The sequence below is a fragment of the Trichoplax adhaerens genome, genomic scaffold, assembly GCF_000150275.1.
Source record: "Trichoplax adhaerens TRIADscaffold_5 genomic scaffold, whole genome shotgun sequence".
Taxonomy (NCBI): Eukaryota; Metazoa; Placozoa; class Uniplacotomia; order Trichoplacea; family Trichoplacidae; genus Trichoplax; species Trichoplax adhaerens.
Genome location: NW_002060947.1, coordinates 7664097 through 7684509, shown reverse-complemented (window position 1 = coordinate 7684509; position 20413 = coordinate 7664097). Strand labels below are relative to the sequence as shown.

At 32.0% G+C, this 20413-nt stretch overlaps 1 protein-coding gene across 1 annotated transcript; it reads right to left on the bottom strand.

Annotated features, from left to right (window-relative positions):
- Positions 1–2710: 2710 nt before the first annotated feature.
- On the bottom strand, positions 2711–3531 carry TRIADDRAFT_25080 (uncharacterized protein; the record flags this gene model as incomplete). The annotated part of the gene is made up of 2 exons (XM_002112624.1): positions 2711–3377; positions 3458–3531. 2 exons carry the CDS (start codon positions 3529–3531, stop codon positions 2711–2713), a joined length of 741 nt encoding a protein of 246 aa, XP_002112660.1.
- Positions 3532–20413: the final 16882 nt, after the last annotated feature.

Below are 20413 nucleotides of genomic sequence, written 5' to 3'. Positions count from 1 at the left end.
GAAACTGAATTATCTCAAACTAGCCGAAGAGTTCTCGATTGCTACAAAAGGATGGGAACACGAAATGAAAATGTGCAGATTCTTAATTGAATAATATTAAAAAATTAGGGATTTATTCTGCATTAATTATATTATGAATGATAAAATTGAGGGTGCCGAAAGAACTAATCTTCATCTATCACTTGGACAATTCCAAAAAAATCTAAAGGATAAAATAATGATAAGCGGATTTTAATTATAATGATTTAAATCTCTACTGTAATTCCTTTAATATATCATAGTATAAAGACTAAAAAGATAATGAGTCAGTGATCCTTGTCTTGTCTTTGTAGTTGATCCAAATTATTTGAAAATACTCCATTCAAGTATAAATAAAACTATTATCTATCCAAAAAATTGAACCTTTATGCTACAAATCTACAGTGAGATATCTATGCTTTTTTCCGCTTATATGATCACAGCAATATTGACATATTTAAAGCAAATTAAGGAGTTCCTGTATCAATGGCTTGGCATAAGATATCCAATTTAATTCGATTTCTTGCAAACTATATATGAACAAATAATAACTATCATATAATACTGTCATATTAGTTCGGGAATTTTGGAAATACTACAAAATGAACAACGGGATAGACCAAATGCAATGATTATAAATTAAGGGAAATAGGAGCCGTACCTAGTATTATTAATTTTAGCCTTAACAAATACCATAGTTGATGTACTGTATTTATTAGCAAGCTTTACTCCGAAAAAAATGTAGTATTTTAATGACAGAATTGAAGAATAAAGGACTATATTGAACCATGTATATATAGACTATAGTTATGTAACGTAGATATTTATATATACAACTGATTGATTAATCTTATAGAACTTTGTTGTATCTACTTTCCTACGTGGTTTTCTTTAGAAGCCTCTTTTCTGGTTATGCGAGATGTAAAAATGAGGACTAAAAATAATCATCAGGACTCATTTGTAGACAGCCATGTGTCGCATCGTCAATGTCAATATCACATGTGCGCTGCTTGGTAGGGGTACATCAAATTTTTATTTTGCTGAAATTTTTAAATGTATAGTATACGAGATTATCGAACAATCGTCAGCTGATCAGCTGTTGAACAGGAAATATTGCACTTAATGTAGATATGGACTACTACAGTAGATGTACTAGTGCATCTTGCAGCCCATGATATACTATAGGTATACATGGGTTATGATGTATTCGAGATGCAATGGGTCATTGTTGAATGACAACTCTCACATATTTACAGTCAGTAACACGATAGGTTGTAGGACTAGTAAGTGTAATTCTAGTCTTATGTATATACACGTATTTATTGGTCTGTCGGTTAAGCTGTCGATAATACTGTACCATAACTGAAGATTATGCATTACAGGATGAATAATATCACGTATTTATGGGTGTTAAAAAGCGATATTTAATGTAGTTAGCGTATTTTGAGGCGAAATTATAATTTTTAGCTAATTCCTTTCGAGAGTCATTAAAATATTTTCATTTATTTATAGTTATCTGAGTAGTAAATAGGCACATACGTGCATATAATCACAATTTACGTCAGTCTCTGATTAATTCAATGACGCTGTTTGAGGTGGAAGGCAGCTCCATAAATTTGTTTGCAATATTTAGTAAAATGACAACTGTCGCAGCATAACTACAGAAACTTTCAGTAATCTGCAGGCCTATTATTCATCTAATTCAATCATTGATAAAATATTTATTATTAGAGCTGATTGCAACTATACAGCACACATTCGTAAGCGGTATTTTAAAAGTTGACAATGCATGCATCCATACTTTGTTACTCAGAGCTACTGTTTATGTAGATGCACAAAAGGTTCACTATTTTACAGCAAAGATCTCGTATTAAAGGTCATCTCGTGTCATGCTGCGAGGAATAATGGTAAGTGCATTTATGGTCAGTAACAAATTACTTATATATTTGTGAACATTGTCATTGCATGCAATATTTCGGCCACAACAACATACCCAGCAACAATGCGCGAGCGTAAAAATGCAGGTTTTCTGATTTGATTAACATTATATTTTATAATGATTTTGAAAGCTTATTTTTAAGCTAAGATGAAGTTAAAGACCATCACACAAGTCGTATTAAAATCATAGTATCATAATCTTCTCAGCATCTGACCTCTGATGTTAAATATCTCAAGAATTAGACAATCATTTATAGTTTTTCGAAAAGTTGCAGTTTCGCAAAGAGAATTTAAAATCAGTATACTTACGTTGTATTAGCGATACAAATATCACACGCTAAAATTATGTAGTTACAGATAACAGTTCAACTGAGGTTACAATTCATCAAGTATTAAATTTTAGATCTGACAAATTCTTGTGATCTAGCGCAAGAAGATAACAAGCGAGCCGCAGTAACTTACAAACTTTACATGGAATTCGTAAGAGCTTTTATACAATAGTGTTATAATGTAAAAGCGGAAGAAAATTTCGACCATTTTTATGTTAGAATCTGAATGTACAATATTTGTGTAGCTAGTATCTATGTATTCATAGTATACCAGCTTTGAACCAGTATAGGAACATCATCAATGCCAATTCTCTCCATTAAATGCTTCAAAGTTAAGTAATAACACCGAATTAGGAACGGTAAAACTATAACAACGTCAGTTTCAATTGCACCTCGATATCAGAAAGCCATCCGTTGTTGTGAGTTTAACTTAGATATATATTCGCTTCAGCAAGAAATATCATTGATCTCACGGAATCATTTGAAGGCTTCAACGGCTCGCTAAATTTTGCTGCATCTGGAAACAAGCTGTGATATGTCTGATTACTTATAAATCTAGCTCGAACTATCCTACCGTCAAATATACAGCCATGCATAGCTTTAAATGTCTCTTTGGCATCTTCTATTTGACTACACTTGATGTAAACTGAACCACGATTAGAATACCTTTCCACATGTATATGGACTATGCTACTGCTGTCTCCACACTTTTCCAGAATGGCATCTTGTATTCTACTGGTCCAGTCACTACCACTTTCAAGCTCATAATCAAACATATTCCCTAACTTTAAGCAGCAACTGTCGTTACATTCAATCGTCCTCGATATTATATTATTAGTGTGTTTTATTTGCCCTTGCCAAACTTTAAACCCAATTCCAGGCACAACTAACTGCTCAATTTCTGAATTTTTTTCAATAGGTAAGCTAGAATATAATGATTTAAATTTGTGGTTCAATGCAGGACTTGATTGACAGGTCCATCGCCAGACCTCAAAATCTTCACCAGCAATTCTTTGTGTTTCTAGCCTTACACGGGAATCGTTCTTGCTGACGTAGTTGGCGGCCTCATTCCACAGTTTGCGCTTTCGTTGTCTATGTTAATGTTATAAAAGGTTACAATACTATCAGTTTACTACCAGACATGGAAATAATACCTAGTACAACAAGAATACCTCTGAATGGGTGGTATTAATATGTCGCGCACGTGAGAAACTGCAACGTATGGTAAAGCGTCGCCGGAATTCATGCTATCAGTATAATGCGTACGGACAACCTCTATAATAAAATGTAAGTCATAAATCGAAAATGAACTAAGATTAAGATTAGAATTACCATTTCTATAGCTTATTGTACCGATAATCCGATCGATCAGTTTATAAAGCTCTATAGACCATCTTTTATGCGCTCTTTTTCGTTCCTCCGACCAAGTATAATATGTATAACAAGGGATAACCACTATACGAAGCGAAATATAAAATACCCTTAGAGTTAATTTAAAAATAAAAGAATGCGATATCTTTGCGAGACAATTTTATCATTAAATAAAGTTTCCTACTCAGCTATGTATGCAGTACCTATCGATACAACAAGGAATAAGTAGAAGGAGTTTTGAACAAGTCGCCACAATACACATCCAAAATTGGCCGACCGGCAAGATTGAAAGTGATATGTTACATTTTCAACGCCACTTTCGCTAACGCTAGGAAATTAGAGCAGATTAATTGACAGTGCTGCAATTGTAACAAGTTCGAGCTCGTGATGTTAGCAAAAGAACTTTCCGCCTTACGTTATGCACCAATCGGGAAAATTACTGCTTAGGTCACTAAATAACTTTAGGATGCCTTTAATAGTATCATTTTTCGGCTTTTTACTTGAAATTGTACGATCGGACATCTATATAGTAAGCAACTGTTAGAAGTTCTTATTTTCATGGCACTTTTAAGAGCCAAGAATACAAGTACTAGTTCTGAAATAGAGCAGTTGCTTTTCCTCTAGGCTATTATGATAAGTTGAATAGCTTTAACTTTAATTAATCAAAGATAGTAGCATGTAGAACATCTTCGCTAATTATTTGGAGCATAATATCACAGTTTAAAGCAGGCATTGGTTACCACTTCGGTTACTAATTCCGTTGCTTGATGCCAAGTTATCCATCTCTCTGGAACTCCACGGGTACATTCGTATTTTGCTAGATTGTTGCATACCAGCCGTAAGAAAACTAGTAGTAATTATAATTGCTAATTTGATAGCTTGCTTATAAATCGTTTACAAGGTTTACCTGATTGTTTATGGATTCCTTTCATTAGGTACGTCATTATTGCTGCACATTCTTCCCGACTGACATCATGGAGTAGTTTATCTAAATGAATCGAAACAAATATACCCGAGCGGGTAAGACTTTTTGTAAGATAGCGATTGAATATAAAATGACCTGCAGCCGATACAGTTGCTATCTGTACTATTGGTACTCATTTTTACGACCGTAGCTAGGCCATGGATTCGCGATGTAGGCAATGCTACTTTCAAGTTACATTGATATAGCTCAAAAAGTTCACCAATAGTAGTAATGATCATTACATAAAACGAGTAATATAAATAACAATTTTTACTAGCCAATTGAGTTTATTATATAATCATCAATATGACTACCAATACAGTAGTGTAGCTTTCAATTAATTAATTTTAAGGTTATGCACAAACAGATAGATCTGCGCATTACACCATCATTGGTTGAGAATACTCGTATGGCAATCGTTTTTACGAAGATTTTCTTACATCTTTTATTGGATCGACTAGTACCCGATACTGCATGCATGATTGAGTAGTGCATTAATAGAAGCTGCAATTAAAATTCTGGATTAAGTTGATAAATTCTATGGATGTTGTAGATCAATGGAAAGAAAGCAGCTCAGCGCGACAAAGTGTGCAAATTTCATTTTCATAACGAATAGGTTGAATAGTAGCCATGACTAGGTCGGCTATATCATGCTATTTTACAATATTCTATGATGATGAAGATGACATGGCCAATACGACTTTTAGCATCTCTTTAAACAATTATAGAGCTACCATTGTAAGCAACATGAACTAAAGCATCCATGAAAATGAAGTGATGCACATGATAAGAAAATGATAACATTTACCTTGTGGTATATCCTTCGATAGTACTTTATATTGCTTGCTATCATTGGTTACACGAGCGAATGCAATCAAGAGTATTATAATGAGCAATAGATATAAGAACGGAGTTGCATCGATAGGCCAATACTGTGACTTTGGTAAGACTAAATTGTTAGGCACGTTTTGTTGATTGCCTTGAGCTGTGGAATCATGCATGACTTGACTTGAATTATTGTCTTTGGCTGGGCTCACCCAATTAGACATTAAATTGCGACGAAGAACCTGTTTACCACTACTTAGCCACTGATCGACTTTCTTATTTTGCGCTACCAATGTTGATGGATTAGAATAAGGTGAAGTGGTTGTTTGCATATTGGTGCGCTGGACAGTAAGTCCATCATCATCCGAAGAAAATGTTTCTTTAATTCTAGTCATGACGACAGGTCGTTGTGCAGCTCGAGCTGTTGGAGAGCTAGTATGATAGAGTCTCTTACTGACCGAGCTACTGACTCTTTCTTCCGAATGGATGGGTTTCACTTGAGCGCTGGATAAGGAAGTATTCTTACTGACTGACTTTTCTTGATTTTCGTCTTCATTCTCTGTCGTTCTTCGAGTTGCTCTTGTTTTTCTACTACTTCGTTTGGGAGTTCTTTTATTGCTAGTCGTTTTGCTGGCTATCAAACGATCTAATTTTTTGGTATAAATCTTCCTGGTATTGGAATCGATCGGACCTACATCTACTCCAAATTCAATTAATTTAGCTCTTAATTCTTCATCGCTGACCAAGGCCATGGCTAATTTCTTACCCAAATCAATTAATTCAACACTGACGACGGATACACGAGCGATAATTAATCGTTCATCTAAGCAAACAACAATAATTGCAATTTAAATGACAAGCGTGAACAAGCTGATGACGATTTTGTCCTATCACAGCCTACGATTGGTGATGATGACAAGCCAAGATAGGCTAAAAACGCTTTCTGGTGCTTTTGTCTTAGCGTCCATATTGCCGTAGAGGGACGCTTGAGCTAGTGATGTCCAGTACAGTACAAGCTGGTGCACTGGGCTACAGTGTACAGTACTGTATACTGTAGCCTTCTGCCTTGTACTGTAGGCTTTCCTGCCCGTGCACTGCCCCTGTAGCAATTAATATTCGTTGTAGTAAATGAATCGAAAATATCAACCATAAATACGTAGGCTGTAGCAATTAATATTCGTTGTAGAAAATAAATCAACCATAAATACGTAGTCTGTAGCAATTAATATTCGTTGTAGAAAATAAATCAACCATAAATACGTAGTCTGTAGCAATTAATATTCGTTGTAGAAAATAAAATCAACCATAAATACGTAGTCTGTAGCAATTTATATTCGTTGTAGAAAATAAATCAACCATAAATACGTAGTTTGTAGCAATTAATATTCGTTGTAGTAAATGAATCGAAAATATCAACCATAAATACGTAGGCTATAGCAATTAATATTCGTTGTAGAAAATAAATCAACCATAAATACGTACGCTGTAGCAATTAATATTCGTTGTAGAAAATAAATCAACCATAAATACGTGTAGCAGTTACTCTAAAATTTTGAGACTTTTGTAATCTGATTTTATAATCAGCATATATTTCATTACAATAAATGTGATATTAAATTAAATGAACATCAGTTACAATCTACAGGTTTTATATGAAATGTCATACTAAATCATATCAATACGTTAATATTAATATTCGTTGTAGTAAATAAATCAACTATAAAGACGTGTAGCAGTTGCACTAAAATTTTGAGACTTCTGTAATCCGATTTTATAATCTGCATATATTTCATTATATTAAATGCGATATTAACTTAAATGAACATCAGTTACAATCTGCAGGTTTTATATGAAATGTCATACTAAATCATGTCAATACGTTAATATTAAGCGGTTCGTTCGGTTCGAACCGCGCCTTTTAAGTATTTGAACAGTACCGGATAAACTGACTTTAATCGGTTCGTATGCGGCTCGAACCGAACCTCTAGCAGATCTAAGTTGTTGTTCATACACAGAATAATGAAGTCTGCAAGTCAATGGAGGGCATCAGCAGACTACAGTCAATTGAAGAAGGAAGTGGAAATGAGTTACTGAATTTTGAAAGATTCATTGCATTTTCTGCTCGATTATGTAGCTTAGTAAGCTAGTCAGTTGGTCACTGAACAAATATGCAATTCAGTTTCAAGGCAATATCGTATAGTTCGATCAGAGAGAGACTGGCAATGGCATGTACAACACTCAACTCCATTGCATACTGTTCCTATAGCCAAAACACGGATATGAAAGGATGTAGCACCCAAGCCAATGGTGCAACCAACTCCCTGTCGGTTAACTCGATACAAAATTATACATAGTGCTATACTGTCCCATGATGGGCAAGAGCGATAGCGAAGAATGACTGGAAATGAATTCTTAAATTGAAATAGATTATAATATTAGCAAGATAGTAGGACTACAGTTGCAGAGTTGTATTTTCTAGCAGATTTGTTGTTGTTGCGTATACTTGTATATATAACATATTTATACACATAACGGTAATCACACCTATGCGATCTCAACAACAATTGAGGCATCATGACATTCGTACAAATTTGAGCTCTGGAAACATTATATTATTGCTTAAGATGATATAAATAAAGGCCATCAATTTGTAAGATTTAAATACTAATTTAGGCTTCATAGCCACGCCGATTTTAAGTAGAACAGTGACAGGGTAATCCTATCATTCGAAGGGGGACGGCGTTTTCCATCACATAGGGTGATATTCTTGCGTAATAAATTTAGAAGAATGAAACAAGATTGGCACATTGACCAATTTTGGGATTTACCCTGAACTGAAAGATGTAATTGTAATTGTTGTAATTAAATGTACATGTTAGGCAACTTGGATCTCGTCATCATGTTTTCAAGTCAAAGCTTCAGAATGCTCGTCAGCTCTGTTAAACAACAACCTTCAATGCTGTTACGTTGTTATTAGAATAGTGTTTGCTCAAGAAGATAATGGCACATCATCTCTCAGCAATGTTGTACAACACTACCAAAATTGAATATCCTAGAATTGCTGGAAATAGTTCCTGAATTTTAAAAGTTGATAGCATTGGGTTCCCAAGTTTATTATTGAGTAAGCAATTGACTTAATTATTAATTTTTCGACACTATTGGATGTATACTGTAATCCTTGCAGCCACGGTCTGTATCATCCTAGTCAGCACCATCCTAGCTGGAGCAAGACTGTCAAGTTGTAAAAGTCGGTTAACTCGATACGATACAGAGTGCTGTAGAACGAGCGGCATCAGCAGGCTACAACTAATGCAAGATAGACTGAAAATTAGTTCCTGAAATTCCAGTGATATCGCATTTATCTTTAAAAATCTATATTATTCCCAAATTATTACTTGATTTTACAAATGGATTACTTTTATTTATTGAATATGCAGTGGAAACTACATCTTTAATCTGTATAGCTGTTATTAATCGACCTAAAGTTTAAAGCATGCGATTTTTATTACTTTCTTTATAACGTCTTAGGTAATAAAATTGCTACTTCTATGATATAACTTTTATCTTTAAAATTTACCAGGTTGCTATTATGTTTTAAATCTAACTTTTGTTATCATAACAGAATGAAGGAAATTTAAGTGCTTCACCGCATACGTAAAAGTGCTTGCCGCATAAACAACACTTTGGTGAATTTAATCACCTATTGACATCCACATTGGGGTTATAGCGTTATACCTACTATGAGTTGCAAGTATTATGAATTTAATAATCCATGCCTTCTTAGGCGTTGAAATTCACCGATCGTTCCTGGTTAGAAGATTTTAGAGCTCCAATAGTAAATTTGTAAGTTGTGAATATACAGTAAACTTGAATGTACCGTTTGACATTAGCTGTTATAGCGGATATCTCGAACGCAATCTTGAAATAGTTATGTTTAAAAATTAAACATGTATCATTCAGTTCGCCTGTTGCTCTTGAATATGATGATCTGAATAAAAGGAAATAAGTTCGTACAATTGAAGAATTTATTTCGTCACTGGCCAATTTCGGATTAATCATAAGCACAGATTGCCATAGATATTGCTGCCAATATACATATAAAGCAATTTTAAAATATATAGCGATGTTGTTTTTTAATACTCACGGTAATGATTGAAAGCGGCAGCTTTTATGTATGCGTAGTCAACTTAACGAAGGAATAGCTTTGCTCCAATTTATCAGAGTACCTGTAATGTATGTAAATTGGCGTGCCATACAATATACAAGCGTATTCTGAAAAATAAACAGATTCAACCCAGTCGTTAAGGGATCATCTAATACTAGAATTTTGCAAAATACGAGCTAACAGTATCGACATGAGTATACATTACAGTGCTATAATACATTATGTAGCCCTAAATAATTTTTTACAATGTAGACAGCTAGTGCTGAATCTAACTAGTACATTAGTGAAGACCAAATTTGGCAATATTTTAATCACACGATAGAAGGCATTCTTGATTTTAATGAACTTGCTAGGGTGTAAATAAATCGTGAATAGAATAACTTACTCAACTGCACACTGAATGATAGTAATAATGTTACACCAGACCAGATTTCTACCTACAGTATGTACTTGTAAGTTCTAGCTAAATCATTGTAACGATTCTTCCTACTTCCATTTCTTATTGTTGTACTGGAAAGTAGAATAGTATTCATTTGTAAATTATAGTGAAATTAAGTTAATAATTTTAAATAAGCGTCAATTGTGAACTGCGCTTGTGAAATAAAGCTAGGCTAAAGTAGTTTTAAGCCGCAAAGTATAATAGCATTTTAATGGTTTCACTTTAGAATTGGTTTAGTCCTACACAGAAGAACAACTGATATAGTAATAAGAATCCTCTCCAGAATGCACCTTACATAAGTGAGAAGATTCATTAGCCTATCATACATTTACCTTCGATTGAGTGTGAGTTAATATATCATAGATGCTATCAATGGTTATTTGAATACTGGTTTGGTAAACCTATGTGATAATGTACTACCATTAGCCCTACTCTAATTAGCCATTCGGTCCTTACTACCACAGTGTAGCGGTTAAAAACTGTTTATTACGTAAAAATAACTACTGAATATTTCAGTAGTAAAACTCTAATCTAGCTCGAAGGCTATCAACTTTCTCCTCTCGAACGGAGCCAGCCTTTTATATCCTTCCTGTAGGCGTATTGATAACCGTATTTGTCAAATTATTCTCCTTAATCAATTTACGTGAAATCGAACCTATCTTGATCTATAGTTTTTTCTATTCTACTAAATATTTAGAATGGCTTCTATAAAAGTAAGATCCCTAACTAGGTATGATTGTCATCCCTCTTTCTGAACTGAGACACTGAGATATGCTGAAGCCACTTATCGAGGCGCCCAGAGTTTCTCCTAAGGTTACAGCTAACATTTGCAGTATTATCTACGGACAAAACACAATGATCTTAACGCTTAAAGATAATCGTTGGCACCGTTAATCCACTCAGATCTAGCGTCGTGTAATAAATGCATCTCATAATAACTATCTTAGTCAAATCTTAGTAATATGGTATTTTCTAAAAGGCTTTTATTACAAGGTTTTAGGAATAGTAGAGCAATAGTTAATTACTACAAGAATCTAGTCTAAAATGTAAAGTATTCGGAGCTCAAAGCGAAGTGAAGTCTCTTCTCCTACATGAGCTCATCTTTGCAGTTCTTATAAATATTTCGTTAAATCCATTTATGACAACTTAACTAATCTACGATCAGACATGAGTCATCAAACAAAACTCTTTTCTCTAATAGTACATCATTATTTTCTATAATCTAAATCATTCTAGCTAAGATATCACTACTCTTGTATTAACGTCTAGGCTCTTTCTCCGAAGGGCATCTTAACAACTACGGTGTTTCTAACTACATAAATCTTGTACCACAATTAGTCAACTGGCTACTATTAGTCATCGACAATTTCTAATATAGTAGTTAGCAATCATCTAATATTAGCTTCGCGGTAATATCTATTCAAAGTAACCTAACTATATCAAATATAGGTATCCGTATAATTAAATATATGGGCATCACTACATGTCACCATCTTAGTTATTAAGATCGAAGCCTCACTATAACCAAATTTCCTAAATAATCTAATAAAGAGTAAGTCTTGCGTACACTACTAGGATAATTGACAGCAACAATAAACAGTACTTTAGTTTCCGAATACAATCTATTTCTTGTAAAGTTTCGCTAGCTATATGTCAATGCTCATCTCTATTACTAAGATCTAAGAGGTTTCGCTTCTAATATACTTGTCTTTTACCAGTACATAAATAAAAGTGCTTATATTTGTGCTTTACTTCGATATATGCTACCCTTGATTGCTGTGGAATGAGCATTTCATGAAATCGAAGCCTAACGAATACCAAATCACTTATTAGATCAAGAGTTTTTCGCAATTTTAAGTACATATACTCCTCTAGTATTCATTATAAACTGAGATAGATTAACGTAAGCCCATACCGCTAATATAATAGTAACTGAGATAAATAGCGGCAAGATGATATTTGCCGATGGTTGCACTTTAGTATGCCGTAGGTGCATAGTGCAGATTAATTTAAATATGATTTATATATTACAATTACCAGTAAATTGTAGTTAAAATTTGCACCTACATTTTTTCAAAGTAATATTAGTAGCAAATAAACGCTTTCTTTGTTTTACCTCAGCAAGGAAGCAAATATCTAAAAGATATGATGCCTGTTCTTAGAGCTTTGTGGATAAAACGAGGATAATATTATTAAGAAATCAGTATATAGTATCGGTTTTATTCTCACAAATAATATGATTCTATGCGATTCCTAAATTATAATTCGGACTAGGTTCTAAAATGATTAGAGTATCGAATTTGCAACATTAGATTGTGGAAAACCTGTTAGTTCAAACGGTTAAATTTTGGTTATATAAGTTGATAGAAAGCAAAGTTGTTTTCATGAGTTTTGGATTTCTGAACGATTTGTTCGGGCATTACACTAAATTTCTTTCACTATTAAATATTATGATCTCTCTGGGGAGAAATATAGTTCCATGCTTACAAGATAATTCTTGATTTAGCCTTCTAAAGAAATTACTAGTCTTTAAAGCGAGCTGAGACATTTAGAATATTCTAATATTTTTTTGGTGTGATTTTATCAATTTTGTAAATCTTCTATTAGGAAATCTGGCCCAAGTCAGCATTTTAATCGTCGATAGATTGGTTCAAAAAAATACGAATCACGAATATTAAATGTTTCTTGCTTAGTTAGAAGGCTTAAAATGCCAGAAATATAGTCACTGAAGTAAAATAACTAAACTGTCGAGATACCAAGTTCAAATTTAGTTTCAAGCAAGCGCGGGAAATATCATGCCTGCATATTGTATGTAACGAATACTTATGCTTGTAATTGGTTACGCTATTTTCCGTAGAAAGTACTAGCAGAAATATCGTTTAGTCTCAATTAAAATTTAGTAAAGGTTCTGCGCAGTTTCGATGAAAATTAATTTATCGCAATGTGTTAGCGTTGTAATAGACACAATTCGTGACGTTTCAACAAATTCAGCACAACCGTCACGACTACAAGTAACTAGCTAGCTATGTTATACTTTGGTATTGATTTTATGGCATAATAATTGACATAATGTTGACTACTTAAAAGTGCTTCATGTCGAACTTTTAGCTATTCGTATTATTAATTAATTGCTACCAACTGCAGCTCAGCTAATTAGCTTGATTTGTAAACAATATTGACTATTCATTAATTATTAATTTAATGCAATTGTTAGACAAAAGTTTGCTCATGAATAAAATGCCAATTATATTTGAACGAATTTGATACATTCATTCATGGCGTGAAAGCATGGCACAGAAAATTGATACAAATAGCAATGATTAGACTTGTATGAAATATTTAATGATTTCAAGTAAGATTGAATTGAAACATAGCTATCGTAACATATACTCTTCGTAACTAGACGACAAGCCCGAAAAATTATCGGTTACTACAGTCTCATAACCCTCAATATGAAGGTAATAATCAAATGAATCAGTTACTTTGCAATTTGTTAACACACAAAATCAAAGTTGCAATTTGGCCTTATTATTTGGCATGTCTCAAAGTAAAATCTATCTTTGTTTTTTACAGATGTTAATCAATCCCGTATGATGACGCTATTATAATGCATAGAAGATGTCGTACTAATTAATAATATCTGGCTATTAATTTTTACAAATAGATGGATTGGTAGGAAGCATAGGCGTAAGTCTGGCTTACAACGTGAAAGTATTGACGCTGAAAGACACTAAGTTTATCTTTAACGAGGAAATGCTAGTATTAATTTATAGAAGCACAACGATTTAATTTGAAATTTATTAAAAAAGTAACTTCTGTCTAAACCGTAAATTTTAAGCCCGTAAACCGATATAGGAACATGAATAAAATTATTTACGTTACGATTAGTTTACTTGTCAAAACAGCAATGCTGAATTCAGATTAATTTCATGATAGTCTTAATTAAGGCTTTGATATAATAATTTAACGGTTTGAATGTTAACTCGACACAGTGTTACGTAATGTTAGTAAGTCAAATTACAAAATAAAAGAGCAAATTTTATATGCAGATAAAAACATTGAGTCAATAAAATTATAGAAGGCAAAGTACTGCTTATAAGTTGAATTGGTCTTTCTTGTTAAAGTAATAGTTCTTTATCTCAAATTTACATCAAAGTTTTAAAGCTATGAAGGTCGATATTGTTGCGACTAAACTGTCGAGATAATTAGTTAATGTGCGATTTCTTAATTAATATAGTGACATCATGTCGAGAAAATGCCAACTTTTAACACTATAGCTTAGTTTATCCGTTTGTTAGGATTTATGTATAATTTTAATTCATCAGGCGCGTGTGAATAGTCAATACTGTTTATTTAATAAATTTGTAACTTGAATAGTTGCTATGGATTCAAATTGCGACCAGACTATTAAAAAGACAATATATTCCAATAAAAGGACCTAAGGCATACAGTGAATTCTAATTAGATGCAGTTGTAGCTGTACTGATCACTTAATCAGCATTGCAATTATGCTGAAGAATAGGTACAATTAGACATTCTTTCAGGCATCTTTGGCTCCAAATATGACTAAAAAATATCATACTATTTCACCGTAGCAATTTAATCGAGTCTGAGGTTCACGATTAATTGACCATGATACTTTAGAATGAGATAGTTAAGATCAATGATACGGAAAGTGGGCTGACGCTATAGGACTAATTAAATGAAAAATCAATAATGCTAACTTTGAACTTGTTGTAAGTAACACCTGTTGGATCTTTCACAGCATGTCGACGATGAATTATGTTATGAAATAGAAACATTATATTCAACCTTGCTAGAAAATAAAGGTGGCTATGTGTTTTAATATTACATGTTATTTTTCTTAAATAAATATTTTTGTACCTTTAGTTCTATTTTAATGCCAATTGAGCGCACATGCGAATTTATAGACTAATTGAACAAGTTTTTGAGTAAGTTGCTGCATTAACTATACATAATATCTCTCCTCAATTCACACAAAATAATTTGTTAACTTAGTTTGTCTTATACTCCAAGTTGACACGTAGACTAATATCAATATCAGATAAATATTTGATACGGTATAAAAATAAACATGATTACTTTAAGTATTCGATAACTAGAATGGATGAGACCGTTAAAATTTTGAATTATCTTTGCCATCATACCGATGAATATGTTACAACTTTGAATTCTAATCAGTTTTAATCATCATTGCCGATACAGGTAAAAGCACTGAAAAAATCAGCGAAATAGCCAGATTGCATAATAACAAAAAAAGACTATCATTCAATAGGGCATTACGTAATTGAGAAGGATCCAGCCTTTATCATGATGTCGATAAATACAAGATTGTTTTATAACTACATTAACATAACCAACAATTAACAATAACGGTCATGATCACACGGTGTCGAGACGAATAAGATTAACAATGATTAGTTATAAGGAGAAAAGTAACTACGTAACAGATGGGTTATGGAGTAAATGATAACCGTTAGTATTTGAAATAATACTAATTTGTCAAGATTTACTTGAATAATTCTATTATTTAATTCAACGATGTTAAATGTCTAATAGTTATTTGTCACCTCTATTGGCAGCTGTTACGATATTTATCATTGCAATTTTATGGCGATTTCACGAAGATTTATCCAGTAATAAGTTTCTGTTTACTTACTAATAGGCTGGAATGAATTGGATTGATTTTTCAAGTTGTATTAGTAATCATTATTTTTCCTGCTATAGCAGCACTTTAACTGGCGTGCAGCTATATTCTAAACTCATACCTTATCCAGCAAATGAAATTTTTGATCGCTTAATAATTCGCTATTAAGGGTATAAGTAATTATATAAAACGATAATATACTGCATATTTAATAGCGATTCGATTAAAAAAAATTTAATGGACATCTGAAAGAAAGGATTGGAATTATCGCTCTAAGAAACATCCAATAATGAAACAACTTGATATTATATTCCCTTCTTGTAAAATAATTGAGCTTAATAAATTGAAACTAAATTAAATTGCAGAAACACTGTCCACGTATTCTTTGAAGTCTAGACTAATTATGATCAAATAAGCAGCTATTCGATTTAATTGCTGCAACAGCTCTAGTGTTGATCACTTACATAATTAAATAAAATCAGGATAGTATACTACAGCTTAATTTATTTTCAAAAGGAAAATACACAATATTTCATGGTTGCTAATAGAGATGGCATAAATAAATATAGATTTTGCTTTGCTCAATGCATTAAATGCAACACCTGATTATAAAATAGGCTGGCCAAAGTTATGAAACATAACTCAAATAGTGTACAAGACAATGTCTACGGAATGAAATAATCTGCTACGAATTTATTTCATTGCCAGAGTAAGTAATAGTTAGTAAGTATGTTAGAGAATGCAACATTTGCAACGTCTGATGTTGATAGGGCCTTGCAAGATGTGCAAGAAAACTTTAATGTCTGCTCAAGTAGCTATCTGTTTAGATTGTAAAAATAATTTCAACGAAGCTAGGTATAATTATCATTCATCATTAGATACGGCAATACTTATTCGAAGAATCAAAAGAATTAATATTCCTTTTTTTAACATGACTAATTAGAATTTTGCTTGCAAAGGAAGAAATTGAAGCTACGGTATAATCGTATATCATAAATGTTGGAACGACCAATAGTTTATTTATTTGTGATTGATAGCTTCTATTTTAATTTAAAATAGGGGTGGCATTAGTTTAAAAGATATTTATTCAATTATATCATGCAATAAAATTGTTTCATCACATGATACTATGAACAATGCCATAATAATTATGAGACTGTTTAAAGAAACAAATAAGTAAATACTATTGTTTTCAAATTAATCACGCCTCGCATTGCAAGATAGAAAGATTTTTGAGGTCACTACATAGCTCTAACAAGCTACAAGATATTCTGAGTTCGTTACCTTTGGCCTTATTAAAACTACTATGCTATTGCTATAAATGAAAGAGAGAATATGGCTCTAATTTCATTGTACTACTGATATTACATACAATGAAAGAAAAGGATTCAAGCTAGTAATCATATAACTTCAGATTCTTGAGCTAAAGCGATAGCTTAGGTTAAAATGTCACTGATGCAGTAAGTTAATTAGTTTGAGTGAGATATACGTATTATATCTTATGCGAGCATATATAATAATGGATAACTATTCCAAATTCTGATGCTATACCTTGAAATAGGCATGCAGATATCACTTCAAACTATGTATTTGTAGTATACTACTAATTAAGAATTGAAGAGAATAGCCAAGTTGTAGTGAAATATGAAATCTGTCCGAAAACTACGTACTTATTTCCAAGCAAGATAGCATATTAGATATCAATGAATAGCTTAAGCAGCTCAATGTTAAAATATTCTCATCAGAAATTTACATCAAAGCTGTATATGCCATGCAAAGCATTCTTCTATGACATCTAAAGTTGGTTACTCAGATCGAATTATATTACAGATGGCAAATTCAGACTGATTGTATTAAATCTTTAAGGAATTAAATCATATGTCAAACTCATGCAAAGTCCCATAATTTAATTCACTAATGATCTTCTGAATAAGCAAAAAGCCATAAATGATATGATATTCTACATCAGACTTTAATTTATCGATCTCTTAGCAACATAGTCAAGATTAATAATAACCTAAATTATATCTAGAAATACTTGTTATTCATCATTGTTAATAGCAATAAGATCTTTGAATCAAGTAACAATATAAAAAGCAGATCAAAGTCTCTATTTGAATCCGTCAGATTAAATTTCTCTTTATTATAATAATACAGCATATCAAATTATTTCATTCATGACGGCCCTCATTCAATGATAAATCCTTGGTAGATATCATCTTTCCATAAATTCAAACTTAATATAAAGCTCTTACATGAATATTCATACAAATCCATCTTGATTTACCGATAAAGTTATTCTCTACAATCTTACTAGTAATCGAATGTATATCTTCTTGTTATCGTGTAAAAAAATTATTAAAAGTAGCCCTTCGTTTCTTTATCAAGATTACTATCAGATCCCTTTCTAGTATTTGTTTTGTGTTTCCTTTCATGAACAATTATAATCTATGCTATTCAATCATTAAAGATTTATTTTGAATTGTAAAATATTCCTCCTTATTTAATAGATTCTACAATCTGATTTTAAATCATCTAATTGCAGTTGAAGGTTTAGCTTATTATCCAATTAGTATTAAATGAAAGTTATATCATTTTTTAATAATAAATTCAAAAAGAAATACTATACTTCTTTAGCCACCATTTTTCCTTTAGCAACAGTTACATGACATATCAGTAGCATGTTATTATTAATTATGATGTTGAAGCCAATTTTTTTTTTAGTTAACAGCAGTTACAATTATTCTTATAACAAGTATAGATAATACTATCTATGCTTTCATTCATTCTTATCTATTGTCATACAATTGCTTACTTATACTCACAGCCAATAATAACGAAATTATGCTATATAGAAGGCAAGTCGCACGTGCAGTTACTTATTGAGATCACCTAGTTCTATTTATATCGCTAGCGTTCAATCTATCAATGATATCAATTTTACGGTGATCATTAATTAAGAATTAAATACGCCAACTGTTGCCCAATTTGGCAATACAAACAATATAGCTTTATGTTTATGTAATTGATGAAATTTGAATGAATGTTGAGGAAACACGATACTACAATAATTTTTACATCTAATTTTATATAGTATTCAATTTTTAACTAAAATTTTCTGGAGTGCTTTCTATTTTCTGATATCATGATTTATTTAAATCTACGTTTTTATGTATTCGAATAAGGAAATTAGATGTTTACGCAATAGTTTAATCTTTTAATCAGGGGGATTAATGGTTTAGTAGCTTATAGAAGTATTCAAGAGGTGATGTACTGTACTAGCGTAGGTATAGGCCAATTAGAGCAAACATATTGCATCATAGCTTTACTACAATTAATATGCTTTATCTTATAACATGGAATGGAGTGACTCCAAATGGAAGTTACTTCAAAGTCAAATTGAAACAGTGTTAATCTCTGAATCGGATAGTGGATATAATACATGTAAAAACCCTTTGATCTCATTCTTGTCACTTTGAATAGATTAACAAAAAGCATATCAACAATTTGATACATTGTTGCAGTTTAATTATTTCCAATTCAAAACTTAGACAACATCGACGGGACACAATCAACTTTGTTTACTTACAGAAGACGTCAATAGATGTCTTATTGGCCTTTACATAGTGTAACTACTTTATAAAAACAAAATTACTATACTTTTCTATCAAATTATCCAATTAAATATCATTCCAGCAACAGAGAAAGATAAGTCTCATGATCAACATCCTCTACGATTGTCTCTACATAAATCTATCCATTCAATACCAACTCTTAAATATCCGTATAGCAGAATCAATTAAATCGATCAAAGCTATATGCTAGTTCAAATAGTTGAAATAGTACCGGTTCCAGGTTGTGTAATAATCACTTTATGTTGTGCTGTTAAGTTATTTTAAAGGCTATTGTTCGAATTAAATCGTGCTTACTCCAGCCTATCTATCTACAATATAGAGAATCAGACTTTAAAAGTTCAATTTAACACTAGGTTTTCAAACATACCGAGATAATGCAACAAAACAATATAAATATCACGACATTTCAATACATCTTGATTTCATTGTTAAAAATTACAGATGTAATCCTGGCTTCTATATTAATCAATGAACATTGTAAATCCAAAATAATCCTTATTTTTTTATAGTATTACAGCGGCAGTATTCACACTTGTTTAAAATATTTAAATAAATCAAACACAATTATTCTATTGAATCATACAGTACTATGTTCCATAATACAGCTAAATTAAATAATCTTTTAATACTGTAGCAAGAATTATTCTGTCATAAAAAAGTTTTTGATTTTCAGTTTCTAAGATCAAATATAAATTATCGAACATCATTACTTATTTACCCAGGCTAAAAATAAAGATAGTGCAATGAGTAGATTATGCTTTTTTTGACTTTAGGTTACAATACGCGTATTTGAAATTGAACGATAGAATCGCAGTCTTCAAGATATCTGTAGCTTACATCAATCAGTTTCAGTATTAATCCAATTTCGAAAGATAATAGAAGAATAATTGAAGCCACAGCTGCAACACTTTGTTAATTATGTCAATAAAATGAAATTGGTCAATCTGTGATTATGATTTCTAATTCTCACATTGTCATGGACAATACCACTGTAATAAGTTATAAATACTGTTAAAAATTCTGTGTCCTCAAGTAGAATAACTGCAGTCTACTAAATCCAG